The sequence below is a fragment of the Pteropus vampyrus genome, unplaced genomic scaffold (assembly GCF_000151845.1).
Source record: "Pteropus vampyrus isolate Shadow unplaced genomic scaffold, Pvam_2.0 Scaffold288, whole genome shotgun sequence".
NCBI classification, from domain to species: Eukaryota; Metazoa; Chordata; class Mammalia; order Chiroptera; family Pteropodidae; genus Pteropus; species Pteropus vampyrus.
Genome location: NW_011889069.1, coordinates 258564 through 277085, shown reverse-complemented (window position 1 = coordinate 277085; position 18522 = coordinate 258564). Strand labels below are relative to the sequence as shown.

Genomic DNA, 18522 nt, shown 5'->3' with positions numbered 1-18522 from the left:
CTGCTGGTCAGAGGGAATGTATTAACCTCCACACCATATTTCCTGACCACTGAGGCATAAGAATGTGTTCAGACCATGTAATACCCCTTTGTGATCTGAAAATTTATCCACAGAGAATATTTCAAGTTAAAAGAAAATTTAAAAAATTTCCAAGCCAGTAATTAATTTTTCGCCTGAGAACTTACTAGCTGTACTGAATGAGTTAAAAGGAACCCTAATTTGTACAATGAAAGGGATTCAATAGGTTTTTCTAAGTAAAAATGGGAAAGAGTAGACCAATTTTTACTACTGATCAGATGAGATGGGGTAAAAAGGGAATGAAATCACTGGCCAAAAAACAGATTTGGGTAGAGAGGAGGACAGTCATGGATTTTGCTTAGTGAAGCAATTCTTTGAAATAATTATCACGAATACAAGAACTAGTTTATCTGCATTTAACTAAATTAGCTATTCTTTCAAAAATTTGCACTAAGTTATAAGTAAACCTGATTTTAAGGGGTGATAAAGGAAGACTTATCTATCGTCTACCATCTGTCTTCCATAGCTTACTACCTTTTCTGAATGCAAAAGCTCCAAAGTTGTTCACTTTTTTTAAAAAGTCATTAAGATTGGTCACTTACTTTTAAAGCTTTTCAGGGTGGAAATGAAAGGTCATTTGCGCTAACTTCCACCCCAGTTTGACACAGTGAGGCATGTTGCTCACACAGCTAATGCAAGGTTATTCCTAATTACACTTGCAGTTATCAAGCTCTTACTAAAGAGGGCGCTCTAAGCCAATGGATTAATTACATGGGCTTGAAGCCATTAACATGAAGGGTCAAAATGAAAAAAGTTAAATGGAAAGAAGCTTTTACTGTAGATTACTGTCTCTCTGATCTTTAAAAGCAAGGATGAAGCAATTTAATTTTATATTTTCCATTCTTTCAATCAAGTAAATTAATGAGAAAGCACAAGAGTGAGTGCCTCACAGAAAAAATGCAAATGGAAACTGAAAACACGGACCACCCAGTCTTAGCATGTGTTGACAGTTATACTTCTTCAGATGTATTAAAGAGCCATTTGAGAGAGGATGGTTCAACTACCCACAGAAGGACAGGAACCACAGGAAGAAATACTGGACATTAGTGAACCCCTGAGCTGCAGTATGAGGAGGGTAAAAGCACAACATCACTCACAGCCAAGCCAAATATGCACATGTCGTAATAGGCTTTCTATATTCAGGGCTTTCTAGAGTTTAGACAACAGAATAGGAAAAAGACAAAAGGTTAATGTAATTCAGCAGCCAAGCTTCGCTAGAATTAAGGGGTTAGAGCAGACATTAAATATCACACAGCAGAGGTGAGTGGTGAGCAAGGGAGTGAAGCTTCATCTGTATTCGCAGCTGCTCCCCAGGGCTAGCATCACTGCTTCCGGTCCACCTCACATCATCAGGCATTAGATTCTCACAAGAGCACGGGTCCCTGGTGCTAAAAAGGTTGGGGACTGCTGCCATAAAATACTACACAATAGTCTAGTTTTTCCATATAATATTTTGAAAATGATTACATTAAAAAATAATCAAGTAGATTTGAAAAACCTAATCCCTATCAAGATGCATGCGTTGTTCTACCTAAGTTTGCTGGAAGCCATTCTAGGAGATTCTTGGTCTTTTTCCCTTCTCTTCTACTCTATCCAGCTTAAAGGAAAACATTGAGCTCCAGGTCCGTACCAGATCCCCCTTATGGTCCCCAGACCCATCCGTCTCCTTTCCGCATTGTTCCCACCCTTTAGGAGCCTGAGTTCTTTCATTGCCACAAGCATCCAACTGCTAAAGTGAACTCTATATTTTTAAGAACAATTATCCTTCATCTTTGTAGTTAATATAATTAATTCTATACTAGACTGTGAGCTGCTGCTCAAGGGTACACAGGGACTCAACTCTGTATCATCAGATGCTATGCAGAGTTTGGTTAAGTGGATAGGAAGCACATGAACTTCTGCTCAACAAATGGAGCAATACCACACTTAATATTCCTAGGACTGTTGGGCAGGTTACCTCCCAGTCATAATACACACAAGAGGCTGGGAGGTGGAGCTCCTGGGATGATGGGCGAGTACCCACCCTTACAAGTGCCTCCCACATATAGTGGGTACTCACCATCAGCACAGCACTGTATTTATAATATGGGAGGGAAATGAAAATAAGTTATGTCATTACAAGGCCCTCTAGGAAAACTAATATACTGAATTATTAGACTTCTTAATTTAAAAGGGAGCTAGTAGTCTTGTTGGCAAGTTCATTTTCTATGAACATGAGAGAGTAAAACTTAAGTTAATATATGGACAGTATCAAAATTAGAAAGAGGGTCCAGAAACAAACCTTTATAGACAACTGTAAAGAAAAGCTGAACCCAGCATGGGACAAAACCCAGGAATGTAAAAGTATCTGTTTTCTAAATGAAAACAAAAGAGAACGATTTTTAAGATCTGCTTGTTTTATCTGCCTAGTAAAAGATTTCAAATATTAATTCTGGTGGTACCTTAAATCAGGAAATATAAAATGATTGAAACTGACTTTTCTTCAATATAATCAATCATGTATCCCTAAACTTTCAGAAACTATTTTAAGTAGAAAGTACTTCATATAAAAAGTATGGAAAAGATATTTTAAAAATAGTAACTTTGCAGAAACCAACTCTTGTACCCAGGATATTTTTGGAAATCAAAAATCATTTTCTAAAGACTGATATCAAGCACAACTATCAGTACTGTCCAACTGTTGGTCAAAGCAGCCTTGTCCCACTAGAAACAGTCCCCTGGAGCAATTTCTACTCTGTCTAGTGTACCTGGGATTTCATCTGGGCCGCCTTTTCTGGGTCGACAGCCAACACATGCTGGTAATGACGAATGGTATGCAGGCGGTCTTTGTTCTCAGCACGGACATAACGCCGCAAGGCCTGGAGAATGCGATGAGGCTGCAAGAGAGAACAGTTGTTATAATATCCTGAGACTAGGGAATTGAAAACAGGCAGGAAAACAAAGCTTTAAAAATTCATTTAAGAATGTAAAGCTCAGTGAAGCACAAGAATGAAGCTGTACTTTTAAAAGCTTTCAGCTAGCTCATCAAGTAACAAGAAGCTGCCTTTCTAAGTACCAAAAATTGAGTTCCAAAGTTATATTGGCTCCTTAACAAATAGTATTTCCCAGAATCTCTAGCCCAATGTCTTCCTCCAGTGTGTACTCTCTCGCTGGCTCGGCCTCCAATACCTTAATCACAAGTTAGGCAGTCCCTGTACCACCCAGAAAAGACTTAACTTGCTTACCTAAGGAGGATACAAATTCCTCCTTTCCAATACTTTCTATCCCCTCAAAGCAAGACAGGTTAGAGTTAAAGGATAAAAAAAGACTGAGACCACTAGCACAAAAGGGTTTTATATGAATTACTTTGCCCCTTACTTCATAATCTTATTTAGAATAGAGCTGGTTCAAAAGCCTTTGTCCATGAGAAGGTATGTTTTTATTCTCTGAAAGTAAGTCTACCATTGAAATTCAATAATTGAATAACTACCAACCAACATCCTGAGGTTATGCTTTCTCAGTGTTAGATACTTCCATATCACAGGTAGCAAACACAGGTGTAAGTGTAATACTAAGCTTATATAAGCAGATATGACAACATGATACCTTTTCCTCCCTCCTCTTTCCTTCCCTCCAGCCTTGCCAGAACTTGTCATAAAAATGTAATTTTACTGATTGTGTGTCATACTTCAGTTCTACACAAGCGCTACTTCGGGGCAGGCAACACTGAACACACACTTCATCGGTGTGACCTACTGTACGCATGACTCACCCGTGGTGGGTCAGACTGCAAGGCGGCCAGGTAGTTCTCTAGGGCCATTCGGCGGCGGTCGTTCAGCATAGCTTCCACTCGAGCCAGGTGTGTTTCTACCAGCTGCTGCTTCTCGCTGGCTGCTTCCTTCTCCAAAGCTTTCACCATAGCTTGGAAGTGCTAAACCCAGGAAGTAGGAACAACATAATTTATGGCACCTGTAGGAAGTCTAGGCCAACGATTTTAGAGCTCAGTGCTGGCTTCTCCCTGCCCAAGGCCTGTGTAAACTGGTAACAAAGTCCAGAGAGCGGAGCAAAGATCAGATCTAAGTACTATATACAGTAAGTCCTCACTTAACATCATCGATAGCTTCCGTGACTTTAAGTAAAATCACAAGAAACAAACAAATTTTACCATAGGCTAAATGACACGAAAAGAGTTAAGTAGCTACTGCATCTTATCAACATTATAATACAACGACATCGAATGAAATTACATGATTTGAAGACCTGCTGTACTTTACCTGATTTATCAGGATAATTATTTCCTTGTCTAATGACAGCATGGTAAATCAAGTGTCATAAGAACTTCTTAGCATTTCCATAACTGACATTACTGATTTCCCCATGTACACTACAAGAAAAGGAATGCTGTTGCTTTCCACATTGTAGCAAGGTGCTAACTTTAAAATCCTAAAACCACAGCCTAATAGATATTTTAAAACATATTCCAGTGATATGGTGGGTTCTGCTGAGTCATTCACACTGTTATCTGTGAGGTACCTGGTCACGTTTAAAGGCATAGTTGAAGGTTGTTAAATTAATTCCCCTGCATAGGATAGATTGGCTATACAGAAATTAACACTCTTGGATTTTCGAGGTGATTGATAAAAAAGCAAAGGTGTTCTGATATGAGAAGGTGATATGAGAAGAGAGAATTCAGTTAAACATATTTAAAATGTTTAAAAGTTTTATAAAACCCAAATCTGTGCTGTAGGTTGCTATCCTTATTTCTATCAACACTCTCCTCTATTCAAGGAGAATGCAGTTGCTGCTATGATTCAAAGGTTACATTCTTACAAAGTTAAAGATCAATTGGTATCAGAGAGCTTTATTTTGTCTTTGACTTTTCAGTAAGCCTGTAAAAAAAAAAAAGAATTCAGTACTGCTGAAAAACAAGTCACAGCCTAAGAATGAAGATGACTGAGACTTCTGCCAGGAAAGCAGAATTAACAAACGCAGCCAAGCTAAGGTTACTTTCTGGCATGAATTAGGTGTGTTCTGGCCTGGGATTTGTTTTCCTTCTGCCGTAGGTGAGCTACTCTAGAGAGCACCAGTTGGGAGGTGAAAGAAAGCAGGCCAGCTAAAACTTCCTTGTAACATAAGCTCTCAACTAAAAGGAAGGAGGTGTCAAACTCTAACTTCCTGGGAGTTTGGCTCTGACAGTACTTCCAAGGGTCAGGCCGGAAGCTCTGTCCTAGAGAATGGAATGTGTCTCACCTGGATCAGAGTCTGCCTCTCTGCTTTAGGCAAGTTCTTCGCTTGAAGTTCAGCCTCTTCCCATTCTTTCTTTACCTAGAACAAAGGTCAAAGCACTCTAACCAGAGTAATTTCTAAAATAAGTCACCCATTTTCTAAAAATACTGCCAGGCCCTGAATCTAATGTAGGAAACTGAGCAAAAGGAAATGATCCCTCATGACCTTGAGGCCCTTTTAGCTAGTTCACAGTACTGTCTCCTAAGGGCTTAGGTCTCAATTATACTCCAGTAATAACCTCAATTCTATGACTTCCTTGTTCTATAACCTTGGGCAAGTTATTAAATCTTTGTGCCTTAGTCTCCTCACCAGAAAACAAAACAAAAACAAAGTGGGGGCGGGGAGGCGGGATTAATATCTACTTCTCAGAATCGACCTGGATAAAATAACAAGCATTTCCCAAAGTACAAACCTAGCACAGCTGATAGATAGGTGGGGTTTTACGTGGTGCTCAGACCCAGCAAGGACTTCTTTTTTTAATTTTCTTTCAATTCTCCTAAGTCTAGGAGAAAGCTGCACTAAGTTGCTCATGTTGGTCTAACACATCTCTTTTAAGGAAAACAAAATAAAACACCTGAGACTCAGAACCTTCAGCAAGCAACAGTGTCTAGAACATATTATTAAATATTTGCTTTCATTTAATATATTTTTACAGTTACCTTTCTATTTACTAGCTTTCTATTTACAACAGTGGTATTAAAATGTCCTTCATTAAAATAAAAAAAATTTAAGCTAGTTAATGGCAATAAAACCTCGACAAGAACCGAATGGTTACAGGAAGTGCTCCGCAGAGTCTGGACTGAGGGTAATTATGTTACCATGGAGCTGAGAGTTAGGGGAGGGAGAAAGGACGAGTCACATCCATAAAGTAGCTCCCCTATATTTTAACACCTCACATCTGTCCTAGGAGACATGTTAGCCTGACAATCTAGGGAGATGGTGTCCCTTTTCTTCAACTATGAAAACCATGTCACCTGATGCCAAACATCACAAAGATAAGGGAAGTGCAGAGGTTTACCCTGTCCATCCGGTTACGGTGCCGAATTTCTAGTTGCTCCTTGGCCTTCTGGAAGCGAGCATGCTCATTATCATCTGCAGAGGTCTCGAAATATACATCGACATCATTGGTTGGCAGAGGAGTTGGGGGAACTGAAACAAAATGACAGAGTTCTCTTTGGGGGTTGAAACTGCACTGTGCTTTAGGAAGAAAACCAAGCTCAGGACTGCGGAGTCGACTAGTTTGTCTCATACTACGCTCAAAGTACAGGCTGCTCCTGTCTGCCAACGCTCAGCTGTTAGATACACTGGTCCATCACCCTTAGGTGATATTCATCCACCAGGCCAGTCTAGACCCCCGGTAACTGTGGCACCAGAGAGGCCCATACTTAGGACTTCTGGGGCAGAAAAAGAAATCACTTCTTCTATATCATCCCTCAGTTCTTGAAATCTTAAAACCTAAAACATAACTACATTATTGCTGTCACTGAGTGCATCTCACCAGAGGTGAGGACTGAAATCAGACCTATAGAGGCACTTCTACAAATCCTCCATTTTGAAAGAACTTTAGTGCTTAGGTCTCCTTTCTTCTGGCTATTTTTAGGCTAGAACTTACTTTAGGGAACTGATTCAACTGAATGTTCTTTGCAGAATATTATAGACTGGGTAGACAAAGTTCAAATGGTTCTAGCTACAGTTTTTCTGTGCCCAGTATCATTGAACTCTTAGCCCCACACCCAATAACAGAGATAACAGGGATAAAACTAATTTGCTATATGTGACAAGGATCTCCAGAGTGTGAAGATACCCTGGGCTTCTCAATTCATGACATTCATTGGCTTTACCAGGCCATCACCCAGAGAAGAAACCCATTAGAATAACTACTCCTCACTGCTAGTCAAGCATAGATTCTTAGTGGCTCTAGGCAAGGAAATATCTGCACAATGGAACCTAAACTCATAAAGGAAAGAAATGAGATGACAAGGTTACTTAATTTACTTCTCAAAGAATACCCATGGAAACTCTTATTAGCCCAATTCACTCAAAATTTCCCAGGCTAGGGAGGACTGACATGCAACTTGCTGGCACAACTTGCTATATCATGACATAATGTTAGAGCTTAGTGGGTAGCAAATGCCCACATTCAACAAATTTTAATTCAGAAACAAATTCACCTAATTTCCAGAATCTTATGACTTTAATACAACTTTAAAACAACTGTGTAACTGATTAATGTAATTGCAAGTGCATCAGACACTCCAAAGTTTCCCATCAGAACATCTTTTATTTACCTCTTCTTATTTACTAAACCTAAAAGCTACAACTAAAACCTTCTGAAAACTATATGGCTCCTACATACATTTAAATAGGATCTCAAGAGCCAATTAACTAAATTAAAATATATAGCTTCACAAACCACATGATACTCAATAGTTCGGCTGGGAGAATTTCAAAGCACTAAGCTCCATCCATGCCACTAAGCACGTCGCCAACAGAGATGCGCGCTTGCAGCTTAAAGGCTTATGTGTTGGAGACAGAGTCTTTGGTTCATATCACTGGGCTGGATAAAGATAATACCAAACACAAGCCGCCTCCACCGGCTGGTAACAAAAGGGGGAAGGGAAAGACAGCCTAGAGGTTTGGTTCTGAAGACGGATGGGCTCAGACTTAGAACCGCAGCCCTCTGTCCACATGAAAACTGGTTCATTCACCCGTATCAGTCCCCTTCAAAAAAGGACACAAGCTTGACCACAATAACAGTGACACGCTTATGGACTTTTCAAAGCACCCCACAGCCAGGGGCCCCACCGGTACATGAAAATATGCTGCCCCTTGGCAAGTCTCCCCTACCATAAATAACAGGAAACTATGATTTTGTAGAATTCATTAATCCCCTGAAGAACTGCCATTCCTTACATAGTGTCTTATGATACCACTTCTCTGATCCTTTGGGAAAAGATCCCCATCTGCACATTCAGCAAGATCTTTAACGATCCCTAATTCTTCAGGCTTCAACGCAAAGCAATCTTTTGTTGTCTCTTAGTTTTAAGTAGTTTTACAAAGCAGGACGTATCACAAAAATTTCTACCTTTACATCGTTCCTAATAAAAGTTGCTGCCACCGAAATTCTCTAAGGACTCATTTTTTTCCCCCCATCTTTTCGATCATATCAAAAAAAAATAGCCTGTCCACAGAGCAGTTGCTAGAGTGGAAGTGCTAAAAGTATAACATATTAAGATTTTAAAAAATATTTTGGTGGGGAGAGAAAGAGCGACCATGAAGGCATCTGTATGAAAAAATCATCTGAAGTTATAGCCAAATACCAGGAATAGGATGCAACTAATTACTCTAATGAATCCAGAACAGAAACCAAGAAAAGACTGCCTGGCCTGAGGATTTTCCAAACACATGGGTTAGTACTACAAGGTAAGAGAAAGAGGAACTTAAAAAGGAAAAGGGTAAACATGGAGAAAAGCAAAACTTTTCCTACCTAAGTAAACCCAACTCAACGGAACCACCGAGTTCCTTTTGCGACCAAGAACACACAAACTAAATTCTTTCACTACATAAAGCTCTACAGAACCCCAGGGTTGCCAGCATATTGCAGAAACAAACTTACTACCACTTGGCTGCAGAGCTCTCTTCCTAGAGTACATAAAGCAAGATTATTTCAATATTCTGGACTCCCAAAAGTAACCCACTGTCACTGCTTTGGAAAGCAGGCATCATGGGTGTCAGCGATAGTGTAGTTCAAAGACAAGAATGAGAGGCAAAGCCAGGAAACAAGCATGTGCAGAACTCATGGCTGATCTGCTTACCCTTTTGTGCCTTTCAACTAGAGAATACTGAAGGCACGGCTGCCTTCCCAACAAACACAAAGTGCTCTGGGAGCCTGCAGACTACACAGCAGGATGAGGAAGAACAGGACTCTGGGTGCTCCCACGGTACCAGGGAGAGAACACACCACCACCAACACCACCACCAGACCCACGGTGAGCAAGGGACATGGAGAACCGAGCTTACAAGTGTCCATCAGGAAAGCAAGCCTGGATCTAGAAAGCACAAGATGAGGGAAAAACGAACCAACAGCAAATACCTGAGTGGGCAGGGAGCACTACACATATGCAGTCACGAGGACGGCTGGGAAAGACAGAACGCTGGACAGGACAATCTGCTGCACAGAACCAGTGTGGCGGGACTTACTCATCGTTTTACACACAGCCATACAATAATCCTCAGACTCAAAATTGTTCCTGTTGCCTCCGCAGCCGCCATATATAAAGCGCACGCACTTTCCCTTGGAGAGGTCGAAATACCAACGGGGCATCACGGCCCGGCAGGGCCCCGTCATCGCCTCCTGGGAGCAGACAGCTGTGTGGAAACGGGTCAGAATGTCAGCAGGACAGAGGTAGCAGCTTCAAATGCTTCACAATGCTACAGACCACAAGGGCTGGATTGGGCAAGGAGGAAGGACTGGGTGGCACTTAACATCAGTGAAGGCTAAGACTAGACAGATCCTGATCACCCTGGCTCACTATCTCAACAGTTCAAGCTGGTCATTTCTCATGATTCAGTCATTTTCCATTTGGAGGCAGTATAGATGTTCAGGAACTGAAAATATTTTTTGTGCTGTCTTGAGTCTAGATTGATGTATAGTTGACATAGAGGATTTCTTTATCTCATAGTTCTGTGAGCCCCACACTGATCCGTTAGGTAGAGATATTTGCCTAATTTATTTATCTTGGTGAGGTCAAGGTCTAGAAGAAACAATGCAAGTAAACAGGCTGTGTCAGTGGTGAAAACCATAATAAATACGACTTTAGCACCTGGAAAGGATGAGCGCACATTTTTATGTTCTCCAAGGTAAATCATAAACTTCTAGACCCCTTAAGTAACTTCCTTCTAGTTGGGTTCTAAATAATTCTTCAGCTCTTAATTGGCTTCAAGTATACAATCAGCAGGAAGTTGTGTATAAATGGCTTTAGAACTGTCACAATCTTTTTTTAAAAATGGCAAGATGAGAACACTGCTGGTCCCAATCTCTCCCAGCTACGAACACCTTTCTAGTGGATAAATACAGCAGCCTTTAGATCAGAACACACTCAGGAAAAGAACAACCAAGAAAGTTATTTCCATTCCAGATGGTAGGGACTTTAGCAGTACTGAGGAGGCAGGCTCCCACTGGGGAGAGAATGTTTTCAGGCTGAATGTGGAAGACCACGCTGTCTCTCTTACTCTCCAGTTAAGTCCTTACAATGCAAAGCTTAGTTTTCTGATTCAGTTCTGCATCTCTCTCTGGACATGACAACTGGCAGACCCTGAGGTGGCCTAGCTGCCCACTGCTAAGCTGGCACCACCAGAGTACTGGAGAGCTGATTTCTCCCTTAGAGCACAGAAGCACCACCTCGCCTTCTGTGACTTACCTGTGATGAATACAGTCCAAAATTCTAAATAAATAATTACCATACAGATTGTACTTCCACAGCGCTACAGCGGGTTACCTTTGACATCATGAGTGATTTCCTTTTCTGAAATGACCCCATCATTGCTGGGTTCTGTTGGATTCTCTTCGTTGTAGTCATCACCTTTAAAGGCGTCGTAGTAGTAATCACGATCTTCCACTACTTCCTCCCCTTCATCCTCATCTTCATCATCGTCATCCACAGCTGCTTCTGTGAAGTCTTCCAAATCTGCTTCGGTAGGAAATTCACTAAAGGTCACAAAAAAAGAGGAAGGTTAACCAATTCCTATGCACCAAGCACTACAATGATTCCCTTTCCTATTCTGAAACATACACGAAGAGAAGCAGGAAATAAACTCAGCGCACATTTAACTGTGCCACTAAAGCCGTCAGCCCCGCTACACCAGCAAAAGGAAAGTTAATGAATGGGGACCACAATACCCTGTAGAACATAATGTGGCACAGAATAACACGAAGCTGAAAGCCACTGGTATGCCATGATCGGCTCTGGCTAGAATGGAACGCAAACTGGCTCAGCTCCAGCGTGAATGAGGCAGTGCCCACTTCACCCAGAAATGACAGACCAGTAGCCCACAGCCACCAGGACGACAGTCTCACAGGTTCGGTACAAGGGCTCGCCTTTTATAAATATCATAGTCTTCCTCTTCCTCCTCGTCATCTTCCTCCTCGTCATCTTCCTCCTTCTCTCTTGACATGGCAGATTCAATGATCTTCGTCTGAGGGCAGCATACATATTCAGTGCCATGGAACTGATCTACTCCGCAGGGCAGCAGCATGCCATAGCTGTACAAGGTCATTCCCTGAGTCAGACAGGCCTGAAAGAAACCCATAGGCCAGCATCAGAACATATCTAGCTTTATCCAAAAGAAACTCTTAGCAAATCACTACGTAATGCTTTCTTTCATGGACACACAGATATTGTCAAAAAGTTGTGATGTTATTATTTTAAGAAGATTTACAAATTTTGCTTAACTTACAATGGGGAAATATCATCGAGGCCAAAAATAATGAAAGCCAAAAGTTGAAAAAATTAAGAAAAAGGGAATTTCTTCTAGTAATTATCGACACCAGTTAGAGGTGCTCAATGATAATTTATATTCCTCACTGGCAAGGGAGGGCACTGCTTTAGAATTTGACCAAAGAAAGACAACTGATTAGAGAACCAACTTAACTAGCATTCAGAAAGGGTATTATGTCTCTCTACTAGAAGAATAAAACCACATCTAATCCTGTCAGCATATGTGTCCAGACACAGATTTTTCTATAATTGGCAATTTCTTCCCTAAGGCCTTAGGGTTTAGGATGGCCTTCTGGGAGCCATGCTGATAGCATTCTTGCTTAACGATCTTTTTAATATCCTTAACTTTAGATGCCAGATTGTCAACACCATACTTCCCTAGAAAAATATCTATTCTCCCAAATCATTTTTAATTTAGAAGATACAACTGTAAACTTTGAAGGGAGAAAGGGGAAAATGAAGAAAATTAATTTAAAATCGTGGTGAGGTTTGAAGGAAAATGCTACTTTCTCTCTTAACAGAAAACAACAACAACAACAACAACAACACTTGACTTTTCCCATCTATTGTTTTACCTCTTTGACTACAGTGTGCCAGTGCTGGTGATTCTCGCACACCTCCATCCGCTCTTTGTGGAAAAACTGGCACTTTTCTGGAACTAGCAGAACGTCACTTACGAATTCACCCACTGGAAAAGATAAGCAAATCTGATCATGATTCATGGTGAAAACGACCCTCACTGCAGATTATGATGGTTGCTGTCAGGTGCAGACAGGCCAGCTGGATGATGCAGCTCTAGGCAAGCAGCCATGGAACTCAGCATTCCGTCATGGCCACGATGCCTGAGACTTCTCCTCACTCTTCCCTGACTCCAATCTCTAACAGCCCTGTTGCAGGGCTACAGCAACACAAGACAGGGGGACAGGAATAGGATCCCCCCTCTGCTGCCTCACACACACATACAGGTACTCCACCCTCTACCTGACTTCACATGAACAATATTCCTAGCCTCTTACTTTCTTATTTCTGCCCACAGTGGTTCTAATAACAAAATATCCAGGAAACCAACACTGAGTGTTCTCCTAAACTACAGATGAATCTTACTTTAGCCCTTTGTACCGAAGACACTCACCTCTACGACCAACCATTACTATAATTATTGATTCAGGTAAGAATCATCGATGGAGAGCTAATTACAAAGGGGTACAGGAGCCTTTGCAATGGAAAACCCTGGCAGACACTATAGTAAACAGATGACCAGCTTTACATTACCCGTGGATAAGCTGACATATGTGATATCCTAGGAAGAACATCTTACCTACATACTCTTTCTGCCAAAATATCTCACTGGAATCTGATCATGATAAAACAATATGACAAATTCAAATTCAGGGATATTCTGTGAAACAAATGATCTAAACTCAAAATATCACTGTCATGAAAGATTAAAATAAATAAATAAGACTGAGGAACTGTTCTAGATCAGATATAATGTGTGATTCTTTTTAAAAAGAAGCTATAAAAGACATTCTTTGAACATTTAGGGGAATTGTTCAAAGTATGATTATTGTAACAGTAATAGGAGAATGTCCTTGCTCTTACAAGAAATAAGCTGAAATATTTGGAGGGGACCTATCATGATGTCTCAACTTACTTTCAAATAGTTTAACAACAAAATATATATAAGACACGCACACACATATACATAGTAAGATCAATAATGAAGGCAAAATTGGAGAACCTATGAAAAGGGTATAGAGATATTCACTGCTACATTTTTTCTATAGGTCTAAAATTTTTTTTAAATAAAAAGCTGGAGGAAAAATACACATAGCTGCTTAGAAAAACAGAATCCTTATCTTTTAGAAATACATGCTGCAGTATTTACAGAAAAAAAAAAAAAAGCGTATCTGTGATTTGTTTCCAGATAATCAGGGGTAGGTGGGAGAGGAACCATAGAAGAGTGGCTAATGAATTAATGGTTGGTATACACCTGGGCAACAGAGATGTGTTAATAGTACTATTTTTTCTGTATCTGGATATGTTTGTAACTTCCATATTAAAAAACTAAAAACTTTTATATCACCAGATTATCACCCAGAGATTCTGATTCAGCAGGTCTAAGGTGGAATGCAATACTTTGCATTGGAACAAGCAAGCACCCCAGGCAATTCTGATGCATCACCAATATGCTCCTCCAGAGTTTAAGTGGAGGAAACCCACAGGAGGGAGAGACGTGTGCTTAGTTCAGGGAGAGATGCAACAAGTAGGAGCAAGAGAAGGAAGCAGGAGGGCTAACTGCTGAGGTTTAAAAAAGGAAAGGACTAAAAAATCTGGCCTGAGAAAGGTCTTAGGGATTTAAAGCGGTGGAAAGTGTACACAGACCCACTCTGCAGCTTCGTCACCATAGCCCAGTCCTTCAGGACTCTTCGGCTTCACTTCCGAGCACCAGAGAATCCCAAGTGGCAAGTGAAGGAAGTCCCTGACCTACTCTAAGGGAAGATGTGCTTCTAACATTATAAGCTGGAGCAGTAAACACTGCCTCTACACATCAAAACAGCCTTACACATGGTAGTGAGATTTCACACCACTATTAGTATAGAGACTTCTGGGGCCAAATAGCTCAACTGGACACTAACACAGGGACACAAAGGTAAGTCAGACATAGTGCTGCTCTTGAGGGCCCTAAAGGCTCTAAGGGAGATAGAACATGACACAAAGTTTACCAAGCGACCAGACTTACAATCGAAGCTTAAAAGACAAAATCCCATGGAAAACTGGGATTTGCCTCCACTAGGAGAGACAAGGCTGATAATCAATCTGAGTAAAAATTACATCCATTCTGACATCCAACCACCAACTCATAAGGCTTAATATGACTATTGTGTATTAATGAGGCAATTTTTATATTTGTTAATTTATGACAAAAAGCAAGAAAAAAGGCAGTGTGCCAGGGTTTAATATCAGCACTATTGTTACTAGCAAAGTGGGCTTAGGCAAGTGTGCCTTGGTTAACTCATCTTGTTGTGGTGAGGATGAAATGACAAAATATATACAAATACATGAAAAGTTTTAGCAGAATCTAGTACAGAGTAAACACCTAGCACTATGTTAAGCGTTAGCTCTAACTACTGATATTAATGTTATTAGTTTAAAGTCCTGAATTGAGTAACTAGTTTTATACAAAGCAAACTATACAACGCATAGCTATTTTAAAAATCTATAAGGTAACAGTTAATATACTTTAATTTGTAAAACTTTAATTTTATATGTACAAATGCAACATCAGAAAAAAATTTTAAACCGCAATTTCATTACTAGATATATATTCATTAAAAACAATAAACAAACTGGGTTTATAAAAAATACAGTGAAATACTATATATCAGGTTTAAAATGAATTAACTAAATCTATTTATATCATACCTCAGATGAACCCCAAAATGACATAAAGTAAAAGCGAGCTGTAAAAGGTCATATACAGTATGATACCATTGATGTAAGTTTTAAAACGAAAATAAATGTTTATAGGTACATACGTAAGTAGCAAAGTATAAAAACATGTATGAGAAATGATGCATAGTATAGAGGCTACCTCTAGAGGGAGGGAGGAATAAATGGAAGGAAGAAAAGTGGTGGAATATCTAAGCCCTTTATTAAAAATCAAGATGGAGATGAAGCAAACATGGCAAAATGTTGAAGAACTTAAATAAGGATGATGAGTGCATGAGTGACCTGCATATTATGTTTTATCTTTTTAGTATGCTTGAAACATTTCAAAATTAAAATAGTTTAAAATCAAAACATTTTTAAATGCCAGATTTTAATGATTAACTCCATGCTTAACTATAAATTAGGTGCCACTAATCTTTAGCTATTCTGTGACTAAATCAATCTGTCTGACCTCTGAAAACCAAGAAAAAATGAGCACCCCTGAATTTAAAAATAAAATATAAAAGTGAAAAGACGAATACTCTTTGATCCAATAATTCCAATTCTAAAAATATACTCTAAGGAAATAAGTGAACCAAGATATTTATTATAGTGTTCTTAATGTAAAAAAACAGAACCAACCTAAATGTCCACTAATAGGGAATTAGTTAAATAATGGTACCTATATATAGTGGAATACCATGGGGTCAAAAAAAATATGGTTTATGTCTCTATTTAACATGGAAAAATTTTTATGATGGTTTAATAATTTCTCAAATAAACACATCCCATATCCCTAACCTCTACTTCCTCCTTCAGCCTGGTTAACTCCTTAAGTTTGTCTTTTATTCAAAGATCTATGTATCCCTAAGGGGATGTTCCATAAACGTCCACTTAAAAAGGAAAAATACAATAAACAGGAGAGAATGTGTAGTGCGATACCACTTAGAAAAAATGCACTGAAAGTACACACAAATGTGTAGCCAAAGAAAAAAGTCTCATACAAAACAAAATGTTACCCATGGTTAACTAAGTGCAGAAACTGGGAATGACTGTTTTTGCTTCCCCTCTCCCCAATTTCTTTTACTGAAAAATAAACTTTTAACAAGTAAACTAAAAGAGGAACACATTTCAATCCCAGCTTGGTTCTGTCGTTTCACTGCTACTTTCTGAATTTGCTACAACTGTTTATCAGAAGCTTCTGGGAAAAAAAAACTGACCTATGCAGATCAGTATTACTCTGTTTTAGAGAACACTGAAAATGATTTGGTCTCGCTTTAAAAAGTTTATTCAAATTTGTAACAGTCCTCAATTTAATCAGTTGGAGTACAATAGATAATGGCCCCAATTTCCCAAGTCACTGGACAAATAAAAAGCTATATTGTTTTGCTTTTCTATTTAACAAGCTGATCAATGAATATGGCAATTTAACAAAACCTAACCTAAAGGATTCCATTTAAGCTGCATTTATGATTTATTGCCAACACTCTACTCATTCCCTGTGATTCTGTTTTTCTTTTATACCACACCTCCCCACAACAGGGCCATGGAAGCCATCAAGTTTTAGAGCTTTTTCAGAGTTGCTGAAATTCCTTTCAAAATAATAAGGCTGTTTACCCACAGAGGAAGCCCCCAACACCAACACTCACATTATTATAAATAAACCTACTGCAAAAGTACTCTCCAACTGCAAATTGTAAGACCAGGTTATCTGTGGGGCTCTTGGAAGTTGTAAGAAGGTAGGAGAAAGACTTTTGTAAATGAGCGCAACCAAGAGGATCAACCTAACCAACCAATACAAGTTTTTGTGAGGTCTGGTGGCCCTCCCTAGCAGACATCTAAGGTAAATAGGGCTCTGAGAAGTTAAAAGACCCAGAATAATCCTCACGAGCAGAAACATATACCATGCACAAGTACTCACACTAATAGGGTGAACTGTTGATGGGCTATGATAATTCAAAGAGAGACGATGACTTGCAAACGGACACCTGCAATGGTGAGCTGCTCCAAGATACCAAGGTGCAGTTGCTGAGGACTGTGCCTCAAAGCTTCCGAGAATAAAAACTTCCTTTGGTTGTCGTCACGTCACAGTAACACTCCCTGTCTAAATCTCCTTCCAAAAATAACCAAATACAAAAACAGTACTGGGCCTGCAAAGCTCTCTTCTTTTAGTCCAGGAGCCAGTTTATATATAAATGTCAGAGATGACTAACTCCTTCCCCCCAAATACCAGCAGTTTTGCTTCTTTGCACATCACCAACTCTGACCTACTCTGATTGTCCTATTATTCAGATAAATTTTCATAAACAGGAGGCAATTAGTAGTAATGTGAAACATAAAGGTTCATTTTGAGAATACTGAACTGTAACTTCAGGTCACCAAATACACTACATATCAGTTAAAAGAGTCACAATGATGGGCAACTAAGCCTGCTCTCAGAAGAGAGCTGAAGACGTGGACACAGACGTCTATAGACAGCATGACATCAGATTTGATGTAAACACTGCTAGCAACCTAAATTCATTTTCAAACTGCTTTCAAGGGTGCTAATCAAGACACGGCCTTCCTCTCAACCTCGAAAAAAACAACAAACAAAAACAGTGCCTCCGTACAAAGATAAGGCCCATGGAACATCCAGACCAATTAATAGAGCCATCCAACCAATACAGACACATCCTATTTTTCCCCAGTTCCTACCTCCTCCCCCTTCTGGCTTGCCTATGATTTGGGTCTGCTAGGCAGCAATATCTAAAAGTGGTTTCAGGGCTGAAGTTAACCACACTACTACTATCTTTTTACCACAAGGTGTGGTATTCACCTTAATATGTATAAAAGGACTCATTGTGGTTACTCCTGGTGAATAAAAAATATAGGACTCTCACTTTTTACTGTATTAATTTTTAACAGTTTTTATGTTAAAAGAATTGAGTATGGTTGCATAACTCAGTGAATGTACTGTAAACCATTAAACTGTATACTTTAAAATGGGTGAATTAGATAGTATGTGAATTATATCTCAAAAATCCTAGTCCTAAAAAGCAGAGAAACCAATTATTTAAAGGGGATGTTGAGAAAGTTAAAAATATATACTGAGGATAATGGAATTTGAGGTATCAATATGAGCTCATTTTTGTTAAAATATACACAGAGATACAGAAATATAGATTTGTGTGAGAATGTAACATATACATATATTTCTTAGCTCTGCCTGAGTGGGCCTAGAAGCAATAATGCTGTAATAGCAGTAAGC

General features: G+C 39.5%; 1 protein-coding gene across 6 annotated transcripts in view; it reads right to left on the bottom strand.

Moving 5' to 3' along the window:
* The window catches only part of APLP2 (amyloid beta precursor like protein 2), a 76945-nt gene that overhangs the window by 11695 nt on the left and 46728 nt on the right, over positions 1–18522 (bottom strand). For 2 of the 6 annotated variants that reach the window (XM_023521027.1, XM_023521024.1), the window contains exons 4-11: positions 12416–12528; positions 11420–11637; positions 10842–11050; positions 9544–9711; positions 6362–6492; positions 5308–5382; positions 3830–3988; positions 2826–2954 (exon numbers count right to left, since the gene is read on the bottom strand). In XM_023521027.1, the coding sequence (XP_023376795.1) occupies positions 2826–2954; positions 3830–3988; positions 5308–5382; positions 6362–6492; positions 9544–9711; positions 10842–11050; positions 11420–11637; positions 12416–12528 (1202 nt within the window). The remainder of the gene's footprint in view (positions 1–2825; positions 2955–3829; positions 3989–5307; positions 5383–6361; positions 6493–9543; positions 9712–10841; positions 11051–11419; positions 11638–12415; positions 12529–18522) is intronic. The other 4 variants (XM_023521028.1, XM_011376209.2, XM_023521025.1 and 1 more) reach the window with 3 other exon arrangements.